General features: G+C 51.2%; 1 protein-coding gene across 1 annotated transcript in view; it reads right to left on the reverse strand.

Moving 5' to 3' along the window:
• Positions 1 to 1,493: 1,493 nt before the first annotated feature.
• Positions 1,494 to 22,779, reverse strand: part of LOC140390455 (zinc-binding protein A33-like) — a 33,252-nt gene continuing 11,966 nt past the window's right edge. Inside the window, exons 4-6 of the mRNA XM_072475605.1 lie at positions 20,866 to 20,888; positions 19,369 to 19,484; positions 1,494 to 3,826 (exon numbers count right to left, since the gene is read on the reverse strand). Of these exons, the coding sequence (XP_072331706.1) occupies positions 3,276 to 3,826; positions 19,369 to 19,484; positions 20,866 to 20,888 (690 nt within the window). The 3' untranslated portion in view covers positions 1,494 to 3,275. The remainder of the gene's footprint in view (positions 3,827 to 19,368; positions 19,485 to 20,865; positions 20,889 to 22,779) is intronic.

The following is a 22,779-nucleotide window of genomic DNA, read 5'->3' on the forward strand; positions in this document are numbered from 1 at the left end:
GGTACCTGTGGGAGGTGCTGAAGAGATTCGGGTTTGGGGAGGGGTTTGTCAGGTGGGTTAGGCTGTTGTACGAGGTCCCGATGGCGAGTGTGGCCACAAATAGGAGGAGGTCCGAGTACTTTCGGTTGCACCGAGGGACGAGACAGGGGGGTCCCCTGTCCCCCCTGCTCTTCGCAATGGCGATTGAACCACTGGCTATGGCACTGAGAGAGTCGAGGAACTGGAGGGGGTTGGTGCGGGGTGGGGAGGAGCATAGGGTGTCGCTTTATGCGGACGACCTGCTGCTGTATGTGGCGGACCCGGTGGGAGGAATGCCAGAGGTAATGAGGATGCTTAGGGAATTCGGGGACTTTTTGGGGTACAAGCTCAATATGGGGAAGAGCGAGCTGTTCGTAGTTCAGCTAGGGGACCAGGAGAGGGGGATTGGCGAGCTCCCACTAAAAAGGGCGGAGAGGAGTTTCAGATATTTGGGGGTCCAGGTGGCCAGGAGCTGGGGGGCCCTGCATAGGCTTAATTCTACAAGGCTGGTGGAGCAAATGGAGGAGGAGTTCAAGAGGTGGGACGCGTTGCCGCTGTCCCTGGCGGGTCGGGTGCAGTCAATCAAAATGACGGTGTTCCCAAGGTTTTTGTTCCTGTCCCAGTGCCTCCCCGTGTTTATCCCAAAGGCTTTTTTCAGGCGGGTTAACAGGAGTATAATTGGGTTTGTGTGGGCGTCCTGTGTGGGTACGAGTCTGGGGGCGCTGGCAACGGCACCGCTGCCACTGAGGGAGGTATACCACGAGCCCAGTGGTGGTGGCAGCCCTCAAAATGTGGTCGCAAAGACGGTGTCGAGGGTGGTAGGATCCAGGGTCAAACCGGGCTGGGGGCTCGCAATATTTGGGGTGGCAGAGGAGCCGGGAGTGCAGGAGGCGAAAGAGGCTGGAATTCTGGCCTTTGCGTCCCTGGTAGCCCGGCAAAGGATTCTCCTTCAGTGGAAAGATACGAGGCCCCCAAGCGTGGAATCCTGGATCAGCGATATGGCAGGGTTCATTAAATTGGAGAGGGTGAAATTCGCCTTTAGAGGGTCGGTACAAGGGTTCTTTAGGCGGTGGCAACCGTTCTTAGACTTTCTGGCAGAACGCTAGACATTGGTCAATGGCAGCAGCAGCTCGGGGGGTGGGGGAGGGGGGGGCGGGTTTACTTTATTTTTGTTTATGTTATTTACACTGGAAGGGTCTGAGGGGGTGTATACACCTGTTGTCTTAAGTCGGGGTGTTAATGTTACTTTATTATTTAGGTACAGGGGGAGGGGTTTGGGGGGGTTGCTTTTTTAGATTGTGTTTTGTACTTAACCCTGTTGGGTTCTTTTTTCTTTCTCATTTTGTTATTGATATTTTATGAAAACCTTTAATAAAAATTATTTTTTTAAAAAAGAATCATTTTACAAATGTAACCATGTACCCTCCAATGTAAATTACAATTCTCTATAATAACCACAATATGAACAGGTTCCATTTACAGAGAACATTAATAATGTTTTAATAAAACAGGTAATTACATACTAGTGATTTCAGGATTATTTCTCTGGTGTGGACAGTGATGAGACAGAGCAGACAAACCAGAGATAAATGATAACTGAGACTCCACTAACATTCTAGTGCAGCAACTGAACTGCTTTTCACCTGGTTAAACATTGTCTGTTAATGTCATACAAACCCCATCAGTTCACACATCATGTTCAATACAGACAGACTGACAAATCAGTGTTCACAGCAGTGTCACATCATTTACATCTTTAAACTGTCTCAAGGCAGCTTCCTGTTTTAATGTAAAATAAAAAACTCCCAGAAACACGATTTTCCTTTATTCCAATTTTATTACAGATTACCCACTGGAACAAAGACATTCTGGACAATATTTACAGACCTGTACAACCCCAGTCCAGTTTGTCAGTGTTATTTAATCACACAAGGAAGTTACATTATTGAAACTCGGTGAGAGATTGAAGTGAATCAAACTGACAGATTTATCACAATGTCAAGACAGAAACTAACTGGAGATTAATATAAACAGAGAATGATGGAAATACTCAGCAGGCCGGGCAGCTCGATCACGGCACTTACTCACTGCCTGAGCCCAAACTGAAGACAGCGAGTATCACAGCAGCAGCTGGTCTCCCACCTCCCCTCCCCTCCCACTGAAAGTCAATGTGAGACTCACCGCTGAAAACCATGACAGTGAAATGTCCATCACCGTGAAGAAGGGAGAGGATTCGGGAGGTTGGGGTGGGAATATTGACAGCTGCTCAATGCAGAACTAACACTAACTCCTGGGAATTTATACAGAGTGCAATAGTTAAGATTGTTTCATTTCATTTCCTCTCTTGTGTTTCTCTCTCTCTCGCTCTCTGGAGAAATTATTTTTAAACCCCCTGGAAAGACTCCCCGACCCCAGTTTGAGAATCACTGAACTGATTCATCTCAAACACGGTGATCTATCGCCACCTTCCGCCTGTGGAGCAACATTACAGGCAGGAAGGTCACCGGCTTCCTGCAGTTCACAGCTCATTCTGCCCAGTCAGTTCCTCTCTACAATTGAGTTTCTATTTGTTTCTTCTCTCTCCCTCCTCCTTCCCCCCCAGCCCTACAGAGGTCCTTGCTGATCTTTCAGTTCCCAGTTCCCATACAGGGTTTATACCCGGAATGTTAACCTGGTTTCTCTCCCCACACCTTTAAACACTCCAGACTGTCGAATGTTTTGTTCATTTCCAACCCCTGGTTTGTGAGTGTTTCTGATTCTCCTGCCTGTTCCCTATTGGTTTTGCTTCTATATACTTGTGAATTTTCCTTTGTACTTCCCTGGGTATTATTTAATTTTCCTGCTCTTGGATTTTCTCCTTTGTCATTTCCTTGCCATTGGTGATCAATCTCACCCTAGTTCCTCTTCCCTGCCCCTCTTAACGTTCAATTTCCCACCTGGAGTCTCGGAGACCCTTAGTTTATTTCTGTCTGGGTTTTAATTCTCCATCGTCTCTGCGCTTTGATTATTCGTCATTATCTTGGGGATTTTAATCTATTTTCCAGGAGTCACTGGAAAAGTTACCGCGGGTTTGTTGCTCCTCACCGAGTAAGGAAACAAAAAACAAAATCACCAAAACATTATTGTCACTCAGCTGGAATCACCCTGAGCTCAGGAACCATTGGAACCATCCGCACCCCCTGTGACTCAGACCCACACCCAGCAGCTGACAGCTGGCAGGAGGCAGGGGGATGGTGTGAAATTATGGGATGGATCTGTTAGTGACCTTTAATCCCGCAGATTGTCAGCGGGGGAGAGTTTTTCCCGTCACTATTCCATCCCGGACAGAAGAAGGGAAAGATTCTCTCAGTGAAAGTGTGGGTGAAAGTGTGGAGATGGGACATGTTGTCCGCATTGTAAAATGACACCTGTCCCCCCTCATAGTCCAGGAAAACCCCGATCTTCCCGGGATTCACACTCGGGGTGAGGGGGGTCGGTGAGGGGGAGGTGGCGGCAGTATAACCAAATCCGGGCCCAAGCCCCAAAACCCAGAATCCAGACTCAGGGATCAGGGGGATTCTCCCTTTCCTGGTCACAGACTCTCGGGCCACTCCCAGCTCCCACCGAGTCTTCTCCCCCACCCCCACCTCCCAGTAATGTCTCCCTGATGTGAATCCCTCTGATCCCAGGACACATTTCCAGGGATTAAACCTCTCCGGAGTGTCAGGGAGCGGCTGCTGTTTGTCTCCGGGTCTCACACTGGTCCGGTCCTCAGACAGGATGAGCCGGGGATGCGCTGTGTTCAGATCCAGAGTCAGAGAGGCTGGAGCTGGGGGAAAGTTAAAATAACACAGTCAGTGATTTAGAGAGGGAGGGGGAGGGAAGAGAGAGGGAGGGGGAGGGAAGATAGAGGGAGGGGGAGGGAAGAGAGAGGGAGGGGGAGGAAGAGAGAGGGGGGAGGGAAGAGAGAGGGAGGAGGAGGAAGAGAGAGGGGGGAGGGAAGAGAGAGGGAGGGGGGAGGGAAGAGAGAGGGAGGGGGGGAGGGAAGAGAGAGGGAGGGGTAGAGAGGGGTAAACGGGGTAGGTGAGGGAGAGGCTAGTGAGGGAGGGGGAGGGGTCAGGGGAGAGAAATCAGAGCAGCAGAGCCAGGGAGTGGGTGAAGGGAGAGAGCAGGAAAGGAGAGAGGGAGTGTGAGAATGGAGTGAAAGTGAGGCAGAAGTGGGTGATGGAAAGCTGGAGGGTTTGAGAGTGTGGGAGCCGGATTACAGAGAGATTGGGAGAGGGTTGGGAAACAGAGGGTGTGGCAGGGAGAACAGGAAGTGACAGGGAGTGTAGGAGGGTGTGAGAGACTGAGATGGAGGAGTAGAGACAGCAGGTTAGCAGGGAGAGTGAGAGGGTGAGAGAGAAAGTGCAGAGGAATGAGTGCAAAAGTTGGAGAGTGAAAAAGAAGAGGGGGTGTTCGCAACAATAGGAAGGTGGGAGGGAAATGGGAGAGTAAGAGAGAGAGTGGGGGAGAGAATGTACAAGATGGGATGAGAAAGAAAGTGAAGGGACGGGGGGATTGCGAGGGGGGAGGGAGAGAGTGGGAGGAGGGGAGGGTGGATGGAGAGGTACAGCGGAATGATGAAGGAAGAGGGAAGGAGAGAAATGGAAGAGAGTGTGGTTAGGTGGAAGAGAGAATGGAAGGGGCTGAGAGAGAGGGTGAGAGGGGGAAAGGAGATAAAGAGTGGGAGGGAAAGATGTTAGATTGAGTAGAGGGCAGAGTGTGAGTGCATGGCAGGGAGAGAGAGAGATTGTGGGAAGGGCAGAGGTAAGGAGAGTGGATATGAAACAGAGAGAGAGAGGGTGTGTGGGAGTAATAGGCTGTGAGGAACAGGGGAGAGGGAAAGTGCAGATGGAGGGAATGAAGGGGGAGAAGAGGGAGTGACACGAGCCAGTCAGAGTGTGAGGGACAGGAGTGGACGCAGTGAGATAGCAGGGCAGTGGGGAGAGAGAGAATGTGAGAGAGGGAGGAGAGATTGTGAGAAGGAGAGTGGGAGGGGAAAGACAAGTTTGTGGAGAGAGGGAGAGGGAACAGAGGGAAGGAGAGAAAGAGCTGGAGAGAGAGCGGGTGGGAAGTAATGTTTCCGCTAAGCAGCGTTTTGATGTCACTGCACAGGTTGTACACAATCCGAGCGTGTAAGATACCAGATATTAATTACATGACAAGAATACAAGAATTAGGAGCAGGAGGAGGCCATTCGGCCCCTGGAGCCTGCCCCACCATTCAGTAAGATCATGGCTGACATGATTGAATATATTTCCTGACCCAGTCACCACTGCTCACTGGGGAAGAGAATCCCAAACACTAACAACCCTGTGACAGCAAACAAATTCTCCTCATCTCAGTCTCAAATGTCAGATCCCTCATTTTAAACTGTCCCTTCATGCTCGACTCCTCCACAAGAGAAACATCCTCTCAGCATCCACCCTCTCAAGTCACCTCAGTGTTTTATATGTTTCAATAAGATCACCTCACATTCTCCTAAACCCCAATGGGTATCGGCCCAACCTGCTCAACCTTTCATCATAAGATAACCCCTTCACCCCAGGAATCAGGCGAGTGAACCTTCTCTGAACTGCTTCTAATGTAATTATATAATTTAATAAATGAGACCAAAATGGTCCAGAATACTCCAGATGTGACCGCATTAAGGCCCTGGATTGCTGCAGCAACAATTATATATTTTTATATTTTATTACAATGAATAACAGGCGGGATTCTCCGAACCCACGCCGGGTCGGGAATCGCCGGGGGACACACAAATCGCGCCATGACGCCCCGACGCCGGGGGAGGGGGCCTCCGTTGTGGCCTGGCCCGCGATTGGGGCCCACCAATCGGCGGGCCGGCCTCTCGGGCTCCTTTCTTCTGCGCTGGCCCATGTTGCCATTTGGCGTCGGGGCCGGCGCGGTGAAGGGAGCGTTGGCGCTGGTGCCACTGCACATGCGCAGACCCCGCGGTGCCCAGTTGATGCCAGGGTCAGCTGCTGGAGCAGTGTGGACCGCTCCAGTGCCATGTTGGCCCCCTGTACCCCAGAGGATCAGGCGCCAAAAGGCCCGTTGACACTGGAGTAAAACACTCTCGTTTTACGCCGGCGTCAACACTTCGTCGCGCGATGGGAGAATCCCGCCCAACATCTCATTTACTTTCCTGATCACTTGCTGTATCTGTGGACTAACGTTTTGTAAATCTTGCACCAGGACAGCCAGATCCATTTGCAGTTCTGCAGTTTCTTTTGACACAATACCAGAGCAGATCCCAAATTCATAACAGTCCCGAACAATAACCCCCAAATTTGTTTTTTTTTTGGGTTAAGGACCTTTTATTAGTTGACCTAGTAAGAGAATAAAGTCATAAGAGTCCAGGATTTGAAACCACCAGAAGAAATTTGCTATCATGGGTCATCAAAGCAAATAGTTGGGGGCAGCATGTGGCGCAGTGGTTAGCACTGAGACTGCGGCGCTGAGGACCCGGGTTTGAATCCTGGCCCTGGGTCACTGTCTGTGTGGAGTTTGCACATTCTCCCCGTGTCTGCGTGGGTTTCACCCCCACAACCTAAAAATGTGCAGATTAGGTGGATTGGCCACGCTAAATTGCCCCTTAATTGGAAAAAAATAATTGGGTACTCTAAAAAATTTTTTAAACTCAAAGCAAAGAGTTAATACTCGCTATCTTAGACTCTAACATTTAAAAAATAGGTAAACCTGATTAACAAGAAATCTTTGCTGTAACTGGGCGGGATTCTCCGAGACTGAGGGCTGGATTCTACAATTTTTAGACCATGTCCGGAGGAAGTGTCTGGTCTTACGACCAAAATGCCTGAGCCGCCCCCGCACCGATGCCCCGCCCAGTGGGGGGGGGGGGTCAGCAGCCGCGCCACGTAAAGCCCCCGGCTTTACCTGTAGATACAGATATACAGATGGAGAATTGCCGGGTCCGGCGACGCGTATACGCGCCGTACAACATGGCGCCGGCCACGTGCAGACCCAGCCAAACAGCGTCCCCTTTAACCCTCTCGTCGCCCCCGGACCACCCCCCACCAGTTTACCCAGTCCCTGCCTAAGCCCCACAGGCCAGCGGAACGGCTCCCCGTTCCCGACTGTGGAAGCGCTGGACACAGTCCGCAGCTGCCCTGCGAGGTCCCCGAAAACTGTGAGCAAACGCGGCCCACGCCATCGGGAAGTGGCCAATTGGGGGCGGAGCATCGGGGGAGGGCCTCAGGTGACGTCCTGAGGCCGTCCCGACGGCGTGTGGCATACTCACTGCTGACCCCGCTTTGGAGGGGGCGGTGCATCTGAAAAATGCCGCCGCCCCCGATTTTGCCGTAAAAATGGGTTCTCCAGCCGATTGCCGAATGCCGAATTCAGTTTCAGCGCCGGTGATTTGAGAATCCAGCTCTAAGTGTTGACACCAACAGAGAATCCATGGACTTCCCGGCAGAAAAATCGTCGCCACACCTGCCGGGTCCGTGACTGACACTCGGGAGGCTGACAAGCTGCAGCCGCACAGAAACAATTCTCCCCCCACACACACCATCCCAGCCAACACGGTGGCTGTAAGGAGAGCGGCACCAAGGTTCACGGACGCAGAGCCCGAGACCCTCTTGGACGCCGTGGAGGAGACTAGGGCGACCCTGTACCCCGGCCCGGGAAGAAGGCTGCCAGCCGCCGCCGTTCGTCGTGCCTGGGCACAGGTGGCAGAGGCGGTCAGCGCCGGGGGCAACATAGTCCGGACCGGCCAGCAGCGCAGAAAAAAACTGCACGACCTCCTCAGGGTGCCCACGGTGAGTAGGCAGCACTGTGCCCCTGGCACTAACACCCGCCCACTCAGGAGAAGGCCGCACACAAACGCTGGGAGCAGGCGAAGCCAGGAGGTGGACCACGAGACCTGTGGCCCCTCACCGTGGCAGAGCAGAGGGCCCTGGAAGTGGCCGGCGGCTCGGAGGAAAGGGAGGTCGCCGAGGCGGAGTGCGGCCACGGGCGAGGGAGTGAGACCCCGCTGAGTTGCGGTTCTCCAGGACACGTGTGAACAATGCCCCGCGAACCACCCCCCAACACCACCCTCACCCCTACACCACTCTCACCCCCACACCACCCTCACCCCCACACCACCCTCACCCCCACATCACCCTCACCCCCACACCACCCTCACCCCTGCACCACCCTCACCCCCGCACCACCCTCACCCCCACACCACCCTCACCCCCAACACCACCCTCACCCCGACACCACTCTCACCCCCACACCACCCTCACCTACCCCAACACCACCCTCACCCCCACATCACCCTCACCCCCACACAACCCTCACCCCCACACCACCCTCACCCCCACACCACTCTCACCCCCACACCACCCTCACTCCCACACCACCCTCACTCCCACACCACCCTCACCCCCGCACCACACTCACCCCACACCACCCCCAGACCCTCACCTACCCCAACACCACCCCCACATCACCCTCACCCCACCACCCCCAGACTCTCACCTACCCCAACACCACCTTCACCCCCACACCACCCCCAGACTCTCACCTACCCCAACACCACCCCCACATCACCTCCTCAACACCCTCACCTACCCCCCAACACCACCTTCACCCCCACACCACCCTCACCCCCACACCACCCTCACCCCCACACCACCATCCATTCCCACACCCTCCCGCCCACCAAATCCCCCGGCCCACGGTCTAATCAGGCATTTTTATTGTGTCTTGCAGGACCTGCTGGAGATAGGGTGGGTCTACCTGGCGTCCCCCGCCCCCAGCCAGTGCCACAGCCGGAGCCCACCCCCCGTGACCGAGCAGTGATGGGAGCAGCTCGGACACCAGCCCTCAGCCCGAGGCCCAGGACACCCCAGAGCTCGGGTCGGAGGATGACACTGACTTCCCATCACAGCGTCTCCAACATCCTCCCCCATCCCGGAGACACACACATCGGTTGGCCATGTTAGTGAAGAGGCTCCTGGGACACTCTCTGGTGCTCAGCACACAGCTGACCCGGTACAGCAGGTGGAGGTAGGAGTACCCGAGGGGGAGGACGGTCGGAGGGCCGATCCCAGGGACTAGCTGCCATCCAGACGGGTCTCGGGCGTCTGGAACAGACAGTCCCATCGATAGTGGAGATGCAGTCGCAGAGCCAGGGACTACATGAGGGGATGTCGGCGAGCATCCAACAGCTGCAGGCGCAGGTGGAGGAGTCCAACCGCGTGCCGGAGCAGGAGGTGGTGCCGACCATGCGTGTCACCCAGGGCAACACCGCACGGGTGGGGTCCAGAGTGGAGGGATTGGGGCGATGGTTTTGACTAAGGATCGGCATGCCCAAGGCCTGGGGCATTCTGTGCAGGCGCTGGCCGAGGCCCAGGACCGGGTTTGCTGCCCCACAGGCGACCATGTCCCAGAGCCACCTGGAAATTGCAGCGGTGCTCCGGAGCATGGCCCAGTCACAGCAGTGCCAGGTGGCGGGGAGCCTCAGGGGGTAGCTCCCCTCACACCCCAGTCCCAGCGAGAAGCCCAGGGGTCATTGGGCACCCGAGGGAGGAGGACGTGATGAGACCCGTGCCAGTGACTCCCGCAGGGGAGGTGCCAGAACACAACAGCACCTCGGACTCCCCATCCTGCTCCTGGCGTATCTGGTGGGCAGCAGGCAGAACATGGCGGCACCACGCCACCAGGGGGGAGTGAGGGGGGGTGCGGTTGGGATGCAGTGCCCGTGCCCCTGGCCAGTCCCCCCCCCTCCCCCCACCCCCTGCCTCCTAGTCGGTGAACCTGGAGGCTATCTGACCGTCCAGTGCACGTAGGCCCAGGCCTCCCGCGCCTGCCGGGCATCCTGGTGGGCTCGGTCCACATCGAAGTGGATGTATTGATCCGCCTGGGCATATAGGACCTCCGTGAGGGTATTGATGCACCTGTGCACCGAGGTCTGTGAAATCCAGGTCCCCACTCGGAGCCAGGAAGGACCCTGTGGCATAAACATTCAAGGCAACCGTCACCTTGGGAGCGGGTGTCCTCCCCCATACCCCCGCGGTGCCAGGTGTGCCACCATCGGGAGTATTCGACGGCATGCCCGGTCCGGCAGCCCCTCGAATGACAGGCGGTGCCGGTACACACGAGGTCTCATGTGGCACCTCCTTGGCACCTCCCCCTCCTCGGCCTGTTGGACAGCCAGCTCTCCAACTTGGGCGGCTGCCCTCTGTCCCTCTGCTGCTCGCACCGCTGCTGCCTGCTCCGCTGCTGCAGCTTCCGCCTCCTCCTCAAGGAGCTCCCGCTCGTACAGCCGCAGGGCATCCCCCAGGGCTGCGGCGACCAGCAGGAAGGCCACCATTGCTGGTTGAATTCCAATATCTATTGTCTGCAGGGGGTGAAAGGTCGACGCGTTAGCATGTTGCGCACCCCCCCCGTGCCCAACCAGGTCCACAGGGCTACACCCCCGCATCTCCCCCCCCCGCCCCACCAGCCCCTCACCCCTGGCCCTGTCGGTCCCACAGTCCCAGCTCCTCGGCTGAGCTGCTGCCAACAACTGCTGCTCCCAGCTCCTTAAACTAAAAACACTGAACACAAACTGTTGTTCACTGACCCTTGAGCTGACCTCTGACCTGTGTCCCCCCATCAGGGTTCAGCCTCCTGCCCTGAGACAGGATCTGAATGTGTCAACCCTCGGGACATTCTGAACCTGAAACGTTACAATCTCCAGTCAACTCAAAGGTCACTCCCACAGGTGTTCCACACTGAAAACCAACACAAGACAATCTCCAGAATATATATTTCCTCACCCTCTCCATGTAATTAATATATTCTCTTTATATTCTTCCTGCCTTTTCCCACTTATACTCCATCTACTAACTGAACTATCAACACACGGCACGGTGGCACAGTGGTTAGCACTGCTGCCTCACAGCTCCAGGGTCCCAGGTTCAATTCCGGCCTCGGGTGACTGTCTGTGTGGAGTTTGCACTTTCTCCCTGTGCCTACGTGGGTTTCCTCCGGGTGCTCCGGTTTCCTCCCACAATCCAAAGATGTGTAGGGTAGGTAGATTGGCCATGCTAAATTGCCCCTTAGTGTCCAAAAGGTTAGGTTGGGTTACTGGGTTACAGGGATAGGGTGGAAGCCTGGGCTTAAGTAGGGTGCTCTTTCCAAGGGCCAGTACAGACTCGATGGGCCAATGGCCTCTCCTGCAGTGTAAATTCTGTGATGAACATCACTTTGGAGTTGGGGAGAGTGTGAATGGACTGAGGGAGGATCGAGTGAGCTAGATGGGACAGGGCATATGCTGGAGGGGAGGGAGAGACGGTTAGGGAAGCTGGAAGTGAAGGAATGGAGATTGTGGGGAACAGTGTGTGGGAGTAGGAGAGAGTGTGGGATTGAGGGGTGTGGAACAGCAGAATGGTGAGAGTGATGGGATGGGAGACGAGGGAAGGATAGACAGTGGGAGAGAGGATGTACAGGGAGCAGAAGGGGTGTAGATGGAGGGGAGAGAGGGCAGAGGAATGGGAGGTGAGAGAGAAAACTGCAGCGAAAGGGGAAGTGGCTGGCAGCAACTTCTGGATGAGTGGGAGGGCAGAGAGAATTAGGGAGCAGAAGGGGAGAGGAATGGAGAGGGGAAAGGTCTAAATAGGCTCGGGGTGGGGAGAAAGCAGGGGTGGGAGACAGTGTTGGTGCGTTACTTTCTTAACTTCTGCAGTCTATGTGATGTAGGTACACCCACAGTGCTGTTAGGGAGGGAATTCCAGGATCTTGACACAGTGACAATGAAGGAATGGCGATATATTTCCAAGTCAGCATAGTGTGTGGCTGAGAGGGGAACTTCCAGGTGGTGGTGTGTCCAGGCATCTGCTGCTCTTGTCCTCCTAGATGGTAGCAGTTGTGGGTTTAGAAAGAAGCCTTGGCGAGTTTCTGAAGAGCATCTTGTAGACGGTACACACGGCTGACATTGTTTGTCCTTGTTAGAGGGATTGCATGTTTGTGGAAGGGGGAGCGATCAAACGGGCGACTTTGTCCTGGATGGTGTTAAACTTCTTTAGTGTTGTTGGAGCTGCAGATAAGCTGACAAGACACTGGCAGTGGGGGGGGGGGGGGGGGGGGGGGGGGATCAAGAGAGGTAATGGAGAGATCGAACTGGGTGTCATTTGAAAACTGTCCCTCTTTCTGTGGATGAGGTTACAAGTGGCAGCAAGTAGATCAGGAAAAGGAGACGATCAAGGATAAAATGTTTGAGAGTCTCCGAGGGAGCACTATGGAGGTGAGAAGTGAAACTACTGCTGGAGATACTCTGGCTGTGATAGAATCAGCAAGTGTGGAACCAAATAAAGACAGTGCCACAGAGTCGGACAATAGAGTAGATAGTTTGGAGGAGAATGGTGGTGTTGACCATGTCAATGTTTGCAGCGAGGTTCAGAGGGATGAGGAGGGATAATGTATTATACTCGTTATGTGTGTCATTTATTAGGACCATTCTGCGCTGCGATCGGGATGAAAATCTGGTTGCTGTGGTTCAAATATCCATGTGCAGAAAAATTGGACATTTATTTCAGAAGTGATCATTTCTGGAAGACTTTGTAGAAGAATGTAAGGTCAGAGAACAATTATAAATACAGAGGGATCGAGTTTGGGGATTTTAACATGGGGCTTAAAACTCTGAACAGGAATTTAACAGGAGGTGACAGCACAGGAACAAGATCGGAGAGAGAACACAGCCCTGTCTGACTCCAGATTTAACTGGAAAACTTTTCAATTTCAACACATTGATTGAAATTGCGGTATTTCCGTTTGGAGAGAGCAGTTGGATCCATTCGCAGATTTGCTCCTCAAACTTCATTTTGGAGAGCATATTGACCGTGTGGGTGTGTGATATTCTGTTAAAGGCCTTCTCCTGGTCCAAGCTGACGAGGCAGGTGTCTACATTCTGTCCCAGATATAGGTGATTATATCCCTGTAGAAGCCAGGTATTTCTAATACACATGATATAGGTAAAATATAGCTGTTTAAGCGTAAATATTAAGCCCCAGTTTTGAATTAAGGATTAAAAAACACATATTCTGCAAATTCATTTTCTTAGTTTTAAAATAACACAGAAGTCTGATAAGACAAAATACTTTTCATTACATTTCTCCAAGGACAAGGGCTGAATCCAGCCCATAACTTAAAGGCTCTATTGTTCTCATTTAAGACCATTAGTGGTAACAGCCTGAACCACATTCCATAACTTATACAGGCTGAAACATTCTAGACTATTGCTGGTTTGTTTTTAATAAATGGACAGTTAGAACATCAAATCAAATATATTTGATTCCAACATTCTCAAAACATGACAATTTCATAGAAACAGCATAATTCACTTTACTAGATTAAAACAGACAGTTTGATTTACATTTTTCAAGTCATTGTCCAGCATGGCATGACGAGATAACATGAAGTCTCCATTGTTACAATAGCCAAGCCAGCATAAAACCAGTTTTTGCTGGCTTTGATAAAGCACAATGTCGCATTCTTTAACATACACAAGTATGCAGATACACATCAATTAGAAGTAATGTTACATTTTGAAGATGGACGGCGTGCCGTCAAATCAGATGTGTTTGAGTCTAACCCAAACCAATTAGGATTATATTGGGGTGTGATCAGATGACTTAAGACAGATATGAAACAGTATAACTGAGGAGTTTCATTCTGCCATTTTTTGTTAGTTTTAGGTTAGTTTTTTTGGGGAGGTAGCTTCAGTTAGTTTTTGACTTTGACTTTTAAAGTTTTGCCTAAGCAAGAATTTCTGTGATTCTTTGAAAGCTTCAAATTGTCTACGAATTGCCTTTTAAATGACTTTCAAATTGTAATCAATAGAAGACAAATAAAACAATTCTTATTTGCACCTGAGAAGTTTAAACTTAAATTTCTACTGAGTTCCGGTAATCGCAAGTGCAGCTGGTAACCTGAATGCTTTCAAAATCCCTCAACTGGCACAATCGAATCCTACAATCCCTGAGGAGCACAAGGCTATCAGAGATCTGCCTTCCGGATACAGCAGAGGTCTGATCAAAGTAGATCACCAACTCTAGAGCAGACTTGACTCGATTGATGACCTTGGACAGAATTCTGTTGTCCATGTTAAGCAGTGAAATGTCACCAATTTCTAAATCCGCTCTCTTCTCTTCCACTTGTAGGTGAAGGTGAGGAAGCCTTTCCTCATGGATTCTAAAATCTTATCAGTCAGAATCAAACTCTCACACACTGATCCAGTCTCACAGAGTCAAACACAAATGACCTGATGAACTGTCACTTCCTCTCAAGGAGCTGGCAGTTTGTGTCAACTCGACCAAAATTAGTGTTTTTTCTCGTGTCATCTAAGATTTCTGTGATAGCGGACAGTAAAGCTGGGGGAGGGGGGTCTGTGGGCTTCATGTCACACAATCTGGCACAAAAGGATTTGCTGATCCTCAGTATGTCAGACTGCGATGATGTCACTGAACCAACTTCTTCCTTCAGGCTGTTGTTCACAGATCTCTCGATCTCTCACTCACTATCTCTCTCTCTGTCTCTCTCTCTCTCACTGTCTCTCTGTCTCTCTCTCTCACTGTCTCTCTCTCTGTCTCTCTCTCTGTCTCACTCTCTCTCCCTCTCTCTATCTCTCTCTATCTCTCTCTCTCTCTCTGTCCCTGTCTCTTTCTCCCTCTCTCTATCTCTCTCTATCCTCCCTCTCTCTATCTCTCTCTCTCTCTCTGTCTCTCTCTCTCTGTCCCTGTCTCTCTCTGTCTCTCTCTCTCTCTCTCCCTCGCTCTATCTCTCTCTCTCTCTGTCTCTCTCTGTCCCTGTCTCTCTCTCTGTAACCTGTGGAAGATGAAACGTGAGCGGAGTCTGGAATGAATGATAATCTTGTAGTCTCTGCAGTGAAGAGTGAGTCATGAAGAACAAAGAACAAACAACAGTACAGCACAGGAACAGGCCCTTCGGCCCTCCAAGCCTGCGCCGACCGTGCTGCCCATCTAAACTAAAATCTTCTACACTTCCGGGGTCCGTATCCCTCTATTCCCATCCTATTCATGTATTTGTCCTGATGCCCCTTAAACGTCACTATCGTCCCTGCTTCCACCACCTCCTCCGGTAGCGAGTTCCAGGCACCCACTACCCTCTGTGCAAAAAACTTACCTCGTACATCTCCTCTAAACATTGCCCCTTGCACCTTTAACCTATGCTCCCTAGGAAACCTGGGAAAAAAGTCTCTGACTATTCACTCTGTCTATGCCCGTCATAATTTTGTAGACCTCTATCAATTTGCCTCTCAACTTCCGACGTTCCAGTGAGAACAAACCAAGTTTATTCAACCTCTCCTCATAGCTAATGCCCTCCATACCAGGCAACATCCTGGTAAATCTCTTCTGCACCCTCTCTAAAGCCTCCACATCCTTCTGGTAGTGTGATGACCAGAATTGAACACTATACTCCAAGTGTGGCCTAAGGTTCTATACAGGTGCAACATGACTTGCCAATTCTTATACTCAATGCCCCGGCCAATGAAGGCAAGCATGCTGTATGCCTTCTTGACTACCTTCTCCACCTGTGTTGTCCCTTTCAGTGACCTGTGGACCTGTACACCTAGATCTCTCTGACTTTCAATACTCTTGAGGGTTCTACCATATCTATCTTCACTGTATATTCCCAACCTGCATTAGACCTTCCAAAATGCATGACCTCACATTTGTCCGGATTAAACTCCATCTGCCATCTCTCCGCCCAAGTCTCCAAACGATCTCAATCCTGCTGTCTCCTCTGACAGTCCTCTTCGCTATCTGCAATTCCACCAGCCTTTGTGTCGTCTGCAAACTTACTAATCAATGACCCCGATCATCAGCAGCAGGAGCAGATTCTATTTACTTTTCTTGAGTCAGGACATTTCCTTTTGTCTCTCTCACCCTCTGAACACCTCTAAGGATAAACAACATCTCGATTTTCCACTTGACTGCTTCCCCAGGCACCAGGACCTCAAAGAGGAGTTTCAAAGGCATCCACGTTTTTGTAATCCCGTTTGAGTTCCTTGATGTCCTCTGGGGTCACCAATTTCACGTGCGCGTCGCCCCTCTTCCCCCCACCCCCGCACCACCCCCTCCCCACCCCTACAACTTGGTTGTCTGCAATTACGGATGTTCAAGGTGTCTGTCAGGGGCACGCGGGAGACAGGTGGGAATGTGGTGTGGTGAACATGGGAATGATCAGCCCCAATTTTCCACAGATTCAACAAAGTCTGCGCTGTCCAGTGAAGACAAGGTGACCCTGGCTTCACCTGATAACAAAGCTGGAGGGAGGGTGGGGATTGCTCCCTTACCATCCACCTTCAAGGTCATTCTGACCTGCCATTTGCTGGTCCAAATCCAATCCTGCCTCACAGGCAATGACCCAGATTCTTCAGGCAAAAACTCAGCGCTTACTATTGACACCCTCCACATAAAGTATTTGGAGTGATTTACATTTCAGAATCCTCCAGATTTACACAGTAAACGGAGCCGTTAGGAGACCAAAATCATTCACAGTACTTACTACCCAACTCCCACTAATGTCACCAAACACTCTGCAGTTATGTAGCAGCTGCAGGTATCCAGTGTTCCCACACTGAACACAAGAAGAAGCCTCATTGTCTCCACAAACTGGAGACATTTGATTCAGATGGGGAGTCAATACAATCTTGAGCCACCACTGGATGGTGATGCCCCACCCAGAGGAAATGTCTGTAGAATGGTTGAATCACTAGTCTGAAAGTGACCTCCGGATACTCCATCGGAAATTATGTTCGGAGTTCATTCTCTCTGAGTCCTGCCCAATATTTATACCACAAACAACATCATCAAAACAGAAAACTCCATGATTGGTCAATACTGTTTCTGGGATCTTGCTGTTCACAAATTGGTTTTCTAATTACCTACATTACAACAGTGACTGTTCCTCAACAATATTCCACTGGTTATGAAGCGTTTGGGGTCACACTGCCGGAATGAGGGCAGTTTTTCAGTTCAATATCTATTTTTCCCTATTTTGTAATGATTTCTCTGTGACCAGGAGGTGGGATTTTTCTTACTGCTGCTCGCCGCTCTTTTCCCTCTCTCACCCCCGCTGTATATTCATGTCACCCCCACTCCCCTCACCGGAGTCAGAGGAGGATTTCCTGTCTCGTGTCCCCTCCTCAGGAATCACAGAACATCTTCCCACACTGCAAACCCGTGGAAAAGTGGACAGTGATATTGTTCTGAAGATCAGCCCTCAGAATGGACTGGGCCTCTGAGCAAATTCACAGAGTGAGCAGTGGCTTCACTGGTTCACCATCTGCTCCATCAATGGAGTCACTCAAAAAATAAACCTCACTCAATCCAAACTCCCTATTCTAGATTTAAAACTATACCGACTTTGATCTGGACTCTGTGACTGTGTTAAACCTGTGGATTTTTACATTCTCCCTTCTGTTTTGAACCTTGAACATTTCAATTAGATCACCACACTCCCTCCCTTATCCAGTGCAGACTCCCAGTTTCTGCATCCCCTCCTCTTGATGAAGGTAACCTCCTCCACTCCTACTCCACTCCGAGGTCCCCTCCTGTTTCAAGAAGACCACCATCATATCGGTACCAAAAAAGAACCAGGCAACGTGCCTCAATGACTACCGTCCGGTGGCCCTGACTTCAGTCGTAATGAAGTGCTTCGAGAGGTTGATCATGAAACGAATCACCTCCATACTCCCAGAACGCCTTGATCCACTGCAATTCGCACCGTTGCAACCGGTCCACATCAGACGCCATTTACCTGGCCCTACACCCATCCCTCGAGCATCTTGAAAACAAGGACTCCTACATCAGACTCCTATTTATTGACTACAGCTCCGCCTTCAACACCATAATCCCAGCCAAGCTCATATCAAAGCTCCAAAACCTAGGACTTGGCTCCTCCCTCTGCAACTGGATCCTCGATTTTCTGACCAACAGACCACATTCAGTAAGAATGAACAACAACACCTCCTCCACAATAGTCCTCAATACCGGGGCCCCGCAAGGCTGCGTACTTAGCCACCTACTCTACTCCCTGTACACACATGACTGCGTGGCAAAACTTGGTTCCAACTCCATCTACAAGTTTGCTGACTATACAACCATAGTGGGCCGGATCTCGAATAACGACGAGTCAGAATACAGGAGGGAGATAGAGAACCTAGTGGAGTGGTGTAGCGACAACAATCTCTGCCTCAATGCCAGCAAAACTAAAGAGCTGGTCATTGACTTCAGGAAGCAAAGTACTGTACACACCCCTGTCAGCATCAACGGGGCCGAGGTGGAGATGTTTAGCAGTTTCAAATTCTTCGGGGTGCACATCTCCAAAAATCTCTCCTGATCCACCCACGTCAACGCTACCACCAAGAAAGCACAACAGCGCCTATACTTCCTCAGGAAACTAAGGAAATCATAAGAAAGCATCCCATTGGGCTGCATCACAGCCTGGTATGGCAACTGCTCAGCCCAGGACCGCAAGAAACTTCAGAGAGTCGTCAATACCACCCAGTCCATTACACGAACCTGCCTCCCATCCATTCACTCCATCTACACCTCCTGCTGCCTGGGGAAAGTGGGCAGCATAATCAAAGATCCCTCCCACCCGGCTTACTCACTCTTCCAACTTCTTCCATCGGGCAGGAGATACAGAAGTCTGAGAACACGCACGAACAGACTCAAAAACAGCTTCTTCCCCACTGTCACCAGACTCCTAAATGACCCTCTTATGGACTGACCTCATTAACACTACACCCTGTATGCTTCATCCGATGCCGGTGCTTATGTATGTTGTACATGTTGTGTTGCCCTATTATGTATTTTCTTTTCTTCCCTTTTCTTCCCATGTACGTAATGATCTGTTGAGCTGCTCGCAGAAAAATACTTTTCACTGTTCCTCGGTACACTGACAATAAACAAATCCAATCCAATCCAGGTGTTCAATTCCACCAACCAGATTATCTGCCGTTTAACACTTGCTCTCTAATGTCTGAATGTCTTCCCGATAAACGATGATAAAAAATGTTCCCCAGAATGACAGACGGGACCAGTCCAGTCTCCTCTACAAATTGGGTTTCCCATCCTGAGATTGGTGCTCTATTCCTTTGGTTAGACAGATCCCTTCACTGCTTTGACACACGGTGCTGATGGCTTCAGACACTCACCCAGAGGAACCCACAGAGAGTAAAATATGAGAATGGAGAGGCTCCCGAGGATTAACAACCGGCAAAGTGAATATTTAATCTGGGACCTTGGAGACCCTTTAGTCCCTTCACAACTGGATTTAAAATCAGGAAAATGAATAGAAGAGTTTTACCGGGGTTAATGGAGTTTATCATTTCTCTCCACGCTGTGTACTGTAAAGGGCCTTTGAACTTTCCGATAGACAGGCCGGCAGCAGATACGGAGAGTAAGTGAGTCTCATCACTAATCCTGTATGTGAAAAAAATGCAATAAATTTGTTTTTGTTAGAAGATTTTAGAACGTATGTAAATGGTCAGGTTTTCAGCAATTCTGATGAGAGAGAAAATGTAGAAAGTGAAATATTAATCACGTATCTATAACTGAGAAAGGGATAACTTGGAAACTCAAAGGCAGAGAATGGAAACCCCCATGTCCTGAAAAAGGTTCACAGTCTGATAACAGATTAGTTACCGGGATATCACAAATCACAGGAGAAGAGAAACATTTAGCCTGTCCACTTGCTGTTTTACAAACAAAGTTTGGAGAACAAAGACAAAGGCTGAAAACACCTGGAACTTATAAAAAATAAATTTAGAGAACCCAATTCATTTTTCCCAATCAAGTGGCAGTTTAACGTGGCCAATCCACCTGCCCTGCACATCTTTGGGTCGTGGGGACGAAACCCACGCAAACACGGGGAGAATGTGCAAACTCCACATGAACAGTGACCCAGAGCCGGGATCGAACCTGGGACATCGGCGCCGTGAGGCAGCAGTGTTCACCACTGCGCCACCATGCTGCCCCTAAAACACCTGGAACTTAATGTTCAACTCTGTAATAACTGATCCCCACAACCTGCCGAGAATCCTGCTCTCCTCTACTGGCATCTTGAATATCTCTGATTTTAGTCACTACCCCATTGGGAGCTGGACCTTCAGCTGCCAAGGTCCTGAGCTCTGGAATTCCCTCCCTGGTCCTCTCCCTCTCTCTGTCTCTCTTTCTTCCTCAATCACTCTCTCTAAACTCCACCTCCGTCATCCGGATTAATATTTCCTGATGTGTTTCTGGGTTAATTTGTGTTTTTTAACGCTCCTGTGAACCTCCTTTAGACTTTATATTACATTAAAGGTGCTAAATAAATACAAGTCTTTGCTGTTGTGGTTGTCAAGGACACGGAGCAAGTTTATATTATAGAATAAAAATAGAACCTGTTCCCCCTTTATCGTCTGACTTTCTCGGGTTGCTCAGGCTCCATGCAGGGACATGGATGACCCACTCCTTGGATACATGGACCGTGCGGCTCTCTCAGGGTCAGCCGGAAGATCACAGACACTAACAGCCAACATCAGGCAAGTGATCAGCTCCAGCCTGGGAACCAGGTTGTATTATTTACCTGACATCTTGTCATTTATACAATATTGTAGAACAGTTATAGAAAATCTAATACTGTTTAATCACGGTCATAACGTTTGTTATTGTAAAATACTCGCCAGTGAACAATACGCCGAGTTTTCATGGCCCGATGGACGACCATTTAAAGTTGTGACAACAACCAAGAGATAAATCCATAACAACAATTGACTGAATTATTTAATCAAACTGCAGAGTTTCAGTAAAGAACATGTCCTACCTTCTCTTCCGACAAGCTTCCTCCTGAAAGAAATGAATGAGGAACAGTGAGGATGTCAGTAACAGATTTCAGGAGGAGTTAGACAGGCTGGTGAAATGAGCAGACTCAGAGCAGATGAGATTTCACACGGAGGTGTGAAGTGATGGATTTTGGAAGGAAGATTGTGGAGAGTCAAATAAACTGGAACTGGGCATCAGCCCCGCTCACAGACACAGTGACTCTCACACCGTACCAGACACACCCACACACTCACAACATGCTGGAACTGAGCATCAGTCCCGCTCACAGACACAGTGACTCTCACACACCGTACCAGACACACCCACACACTCACAACATGGAACTGAGCATCAGCCCCGCTCACAGACACAGTGACTCTCACACACCGTACCAGACACACCCACACACTCACAACATGAAACTGAGCATTAGCCCCGCTCACAGACACAGTGACTCTCACACACCGTACCAGACACACCCACACACTCACAACATGCTGGAACTGAGCATCAGCCCCGCTCACAGACACTGTGACTCTCACACACCGTACCAGACACACCCACACACTCACAACATGAAACTGAGCATTAGCCCCGCTCACAGACACAGTGACTCTCACACACCGTACCAGACACACCCACACACTCACAACATGCTGGAACTGAGCATCAGCCCCGCTCCCAGACACAGTGACTCTCACACACCGTACCAGACACACCCACACACTCACAACATGCTGGAACTGAGCATCAGCCCCACTCACTGACACAGTGACTCTCACACACCGTACCAGACACACCCACACACTCACAACATGGAACTGAGCATCAGCCCCGCTCACAGACACAGTGACTCACACACACCGTACCAGACACACCCACACACTCACAACATGGAACTGGAACTGAGCATCAGCCCCGCTCACAGACACAGTGACTCTCAGACACCGTACCAGACACACCCACACACTCACAACATGGAACTGAGCATTAGCCCCGCTGACAGACACAGTGGGCGGGATTCTCCGAAAACTGGCGCGATGTCCGGGACCCGGCGCCAAAACGGCGAGGATCACTCCGGCGTCGGACCCCCCCCCCAAACAACGCAAATTCTCTGGCCCCGAATGGGCTAGCAGCGGCGTGACGCCGTTCGCGATGGCGTCACCCGACGTGGATGCCGCATGGCGTGACGGCTCAAAAGACGGGCCCCCCCCACCCCGGTAGATTCGACAAGATGGCCGCCCACCGCGCAGCCCCAAAGTTCCAGGACCGTGACATCGAGGCGCTCCTGGATGAAGTGGAGGAGAAGAGGGAGTCCCTGTACCCCGGACACGGCCGCAGGGTCGCCCCACGCCTCAGCCAGCGTCTGTGGAGGGAGGTGGCAGATGCCGTCAGCGCTGTGGCTCTGACACCACGGACAGGCACCCAGTGCCACAAGAAGGTGAACGACCTCGTCAGAGGAGCCAGGGTGAGTCCCCCCCCCCCCTCCCTGCCCAATGTGCGGCACACCCCCTGGTGAAACCAACCCTAACCCTAACCTCTGCATTATATGCGCAACCGATGGCGTGCATTCATATACCTGTCTAACGCTGTTGCCTTTTACCCCTGCCACCCACCCGCCCCCCACAGGAGAAGCGCGCTCACAACAATAGGGAGCATGAGAGGACTGGAGGAGGGCCCAGCTGATGAGAGGCCACTCACCGTACATGAGGAAAGGGCCCTGGAACTGGCTGGCGGACCTGAGGACCGGGAGGTTGCCAATGCAGAGGTCGGGGGCCCACCAGCAAGTGAGCCACCGACAGCCCGTCCCCATGTCCCCTCTCCCCCATGTCCCTCCTCCCTCCTATCCCCCTCCCCCATATCCTCCATATCCCCCTCCCCATATCCCCCTCCCCCATATCCCCCTCCCCCATAT

Source organism: Scyliorhinus torazame, chromosome 14, assembly GCF_047496885.1.
Source record: "Scyliorhinus torazame isolate Kashiwa2021f chromosome 14, sScyTor2.1, whole genome shotgun sequence".
Lineage (NCBI taxonomy): Eukaryota > Metazoa > Chordata > Chondrichthyes > Carcharhiniformes > Scyliorhinidae > Scyliorhinus > Scyliorhinus torazame.